The sequence below is a fragment of the Macadamia integrifolia genome, unplaced genomic scaffold, assembly GCF_013358625.1.
Source record: "Macadamia integrifolia cultivar HAES 741 unplaced genomic scaffold, SCU_Mint_v3 scaffold2659, whole genome shotgun sequence".
In the NCBI taxonomy this organism is placed as follows: domain Eukaryota; kingdom Viridiplantae; phylum Streptophyta; class Magnoliopsida; order Proteales; family Proteaceae; genus Macadamia; species Macadamia integrifolia.
In genome coordinates, this window is record NW_024868864.1 from 78082 (window position 1) to 82170 (window position 4089).

Sequence of the window (4089 nt, forward strand, 5' to 3'; positions counted from 1 at the left end):
GTCAAAAGGTGGTGTATGAAGATAATGTGGAGCGTTGTGGATACTGTAAACGAATCGGACATTTGATTTCCAAGTGTAGGCTGAAAAGATTGGATGATGAAAAGCAATGTGCGGCTGATAAATTAGCAAAGGTTCCAGGGGCGGTATATGTTGAAGATGGAGTCAACTCAGGTGGGAGTAACTCGGTGAGAGAGTCTCTTTCTAGGGGAAGATCTTTGCCACATCAGCAGAATAATTTTGATCCTATTCAAGATCAAATCTCTCCTAATTCAAATTCGTCTAAGGCTGGGGGAGATATTCAAATATTTTTGAATCCTTCAAACTCTGTCTCAAACGTTTTAGGAAAGGAGTCCAACGGAGATGAAAATTATGGAATTAAGGAAGGCTTTGTGTCAGGGACGGTTATAGAATTAGAGTCTGATTCTAATCCTATAAATAAGGAAGGAGAGATTTCTAATATTCTACCTAAGGAAGGAGAGGTATTTCGAATGGATGAGGGATCGGATGTTGACTCTGATCCAAACCCAACTGAGAACCCGCTCCATGGAGTTCCTGGTGATCCGCCAGTGGATCCATTGGGGGGGAACGAACCCAGAATGGGGCTTACTCCTGTGGGCGAGGTTGCTGTTCCGGAGGGGAGGTATCCTTCTCGTTATAGAAGGCTCGGTGGGGGTCAAGGACCTGGACGTGGTGTTGCCATGGCCAGTGCTATGCAGCCAGTTGTTGAAGACCCTGGTGAGGATCATGTGGTTTCTTCTTTTCCCAGGGTGGAATGTTCAAGGGGAACAGTCTCTATTGTGCATTCAGAAATTATAAGAATGGATACGGTGGCAGTGGCTCGGGAGAAGGAGGCCGGAGGTATGCTTGAGGGTGGAAAGCAAAGAAAGAAAACAGGTAGTCAGGCTAAAAAGTCTGATAAAAATCAATTCTCTAAGAAGTAATTCATGAAGATTCTGTATTGGAACATTCGGGGTGTTAGGAAGGCAGCAGGGTTGTGCGCTTTACGTCTACTGGTGAAGGAGCATGCCCCGGATGTGTTATGCTTGGCTGAACCCATGGTTCAGGTATGTAAATTTCCTGTTATTTTCTTTAGTCGGTTGGGGTATGCTGTGGATTTCATTCATAATTTTCGGGATGACAAAGTCCCAAATTTATGGATTATATGGAAGTTGGGGGTTTCGAGACCAGTTGTTGCAGGTATGTCTGATCAATATATATCAGTCATCTTTGATTGGCCAGGTAGTAAAGTGGGTATTTCTTTTGTACATGCAAGTTCTTTTAAAATTATGCGTAGGCAATTGTGGTTAGATTTGGAGTTGTCGATATCAGCTTTGGTTCCGTGGTCTGTGATGGGGGATTTCAATGCAACCCTGTTCTCGCATGAGAAAAGAGGTCCTGGTAAGTTTAATCTTGGATCAGCTGCTGAATTCCAGGCTATGGTTGATGCGTGTGAATTGCTTTCTATCCCTTCTCAGGGAAAGAAATTCACTTGGACTAATAATCGTCGAAGGGGTCATGCAGTTGCAGTGTTGGATCGGAGTTTTTGTAATGGGAAGTGGATAGAGGTGTTTAGAAATGTGAAGCAGCGTGTTTTGTTGTCTTCGGTATCAGATCATGCCCCTTTAATTGTTGTCTCTGATGATGTTCAAAGACCTACAAATATCCCCTTTAGATTCCATAGCTTTTGGATGGAAAATGATCAATTTATCTCTGTGGTTGAGGAAGCTTGGAAAACTTCGATAGGGGGTAATCCAATTTTCGTTCTGGCACAAAAATTAAAGCAGGTCAAGGAGAATTTAAAGGTTTGGGCGAGGGCCAATTTTCCTAACCTGAATGATGAGGTCGATAAAGCAAAGCTGGAATTAAAGAAGGTTCAAGATATGATAGAGGTGGCTGGGATGAATGATGAATTATTTAACAGAGAGGCAGATGCAAAAACAGTATTATTGAAGGCCAACCAAATGTACGAGAAGTTGTGGGCTGAAAAAGCTAAACTGAGATGGATGAAAAATGGAGATTGTAACTCGAAGATTTTTCATCTCTCCGTGAAGCTTAGGAGGTTGAAAAATCAGATCACCTCCCTAAAAAAGGAAGATGGAACTTGGGTTTCAGACCAACAGGGAATATCGTTTTATGTCGCTGATTTTTTTGAGAAATTTCATGAGGCTGATGAAATCACGGTTCATAATGACCTTCTTGATAATATTCCCAGAGTGTTGGAGGAGGAGGACGTGGCAGGATTGGAGATTGTCCCGAGTGGGGACGAAATAAAACAAGCTGTTTGGGATTTAGATCCTGTAAGCTCTCCAGGTCCTGATGGGTTCCCAGGTAGTTTCTTCAGGCGATGTTGGACTATTGTTGAGGGTGATTTTTGCAGGGCAGTGAAAAAATTCTTTGAGGAAGGGCGGCTTCCTAAAGGTATAAATAACTGCTTTATTTCCTTGATCCCCAAAGTTGAGGGGGCGGCCTCTCTTGATAGGTTTCGACCTATATGTATGGGGAATTTTTATTGCAAAGTGATATCAAAAATTCTATCTTCAAGATTACTTGTTGTTTTGCCTAAATTGATTTCGGAAGAGCAAGGCGCTTTCCAGCAGGGTAAAATAATTTCAGCAAATATCAGCCTCGCCTCAGAACTGTCAAATTTGATGCATTCTTCAGTTAGGGGTGGTGGAATGGGACTGAAGCTCGATGTTCAAAAGGCGTATGACTCTCTAGCTTGGGAATTCCTCTTTGCAGTTCTGTGCAAATTTGGGTTCTCATCTAGGTGGATTTCTTGGATTCACAACCTTCTTCTATCCTCCAGAGTATCAATTTTGGTGAACGGTGGCCCGGTGGGGTTCTTTGGGGTTGGTAGAGGTCTCCGACAAGGAGATCCTTTGTCTCCCTTTTTATTTATTCTGGCAGAAGAGGTTCTCTGTAGAGGTCTTAGAAGCATGGTTCAGAATGGTTTGATAAAGTCTCTTCCTGGGCCTCGAGGTGTGTTAACTCCCTCCCATTTATTGTTTGCTGATGACATTTTCATTTTCATTAATGCATCTGCTCAGTTTGTCAAAAATCTTAAGGCTTTTCTTGATAAATATCAGGCATTCTCTGGCCAGATATTTAATCTAGAAAAAAGTAGTTTGTTCTTTGGAAAGGTTGCCCCTCACAGGAAACATTTTATAAGTACTTTTATGGGAATCCAATCTGCAAGGCAGCCTACTAAATATTTAGGTGTGGAGCTCTTCAAGGGGAGAGTTCAACGGGACCACATGTTACCGCTGATGGATAAAATCAAGAAGAGGTTATCGGGATGGAAGGGTCGGATTCTCTCCATGGCTGGTAGGGTGGAGCTGGTTAAATCAGTGATTTCAAGCATACCAATTCATAATTTCGGGATTTATTGGTGGCCAGGAAGCTCAATAAAATTAGTAGAAAAGTGGATGCGAAACTTCATATGGTCTGGTGACATGGAGACAGGGAAGAAGATAGTGGTGAAGTGGGATGAGGTATGTAAACCTACCAGGGAAGGCGGTCTTGGCATTAGGAGGTTGCGAGATGTTAATTTTGCATGCCTGTGCAAATTAGCATGGCAAATCAAACATGGAAATTCTCTAATGAGTGTTTTCTTTCGTGCCCGTTTTCTGAAGATTGATGGTTCGCTGAAAACTACCTACCTTTCCTCTTCGATATGGCCTGGTCTTAAAAAGGTGTGGCGGTGGGTACAGTCTCATGAGCAATGGACTGTTGGGAATGGTCAGAGGATAAATTTTTGGAAAGATAGCTGGCTGGGAAAGAAGTCTATTGAGGAGATGTATGGTTTGCAGTTAGATATCTTTGATTCGATGCAGGCAAAGGTTTCTGATTTCATTTGCCAAGATGAGTGGAATTTTCCCCAGGTGAGCTCTGAATTTTTTCAAAATATCTTTGATCAGGCCAAGGATATCATAATTTCAGATCTGGATGATATTTGTCATTGGGAATTAAATTCATCTGGAGTTTTTACAATAAAATCGGCTTGGGAAAAAGTAAGAGGGAATCGCCAAAGGTGGGGTGGTATTCATTGATTTGGAATTCTCATCTTCAGCCTCGCCAATCGGTGTTTGG

At 42.4% G+C, this 4089-nt stretch overlaps 1 protein-coding gene across 1 annotated transcript; it reads left to right on the forward strand.

Annotated features, from left to right (window-relative positions):
- Positions 1 to 944: 944 nt before the first annotated feature.
- LOC122067001 lies at positions 945 to 3881 on the forward strand (the record flags this gene model as incomplete). Its single annotated transcript, XM_042630843.1, has 2 exons — positions 945 to 2418; positions 3571 to 3881. Coding segments are annotated over exons 1-2 (1785 nt in total), but the record flags the coding sequence as incomplete, so codon positions are not given.
- Between the last annotated feature and the right edge of the window lie 208 nt (positions 3882 to 4089).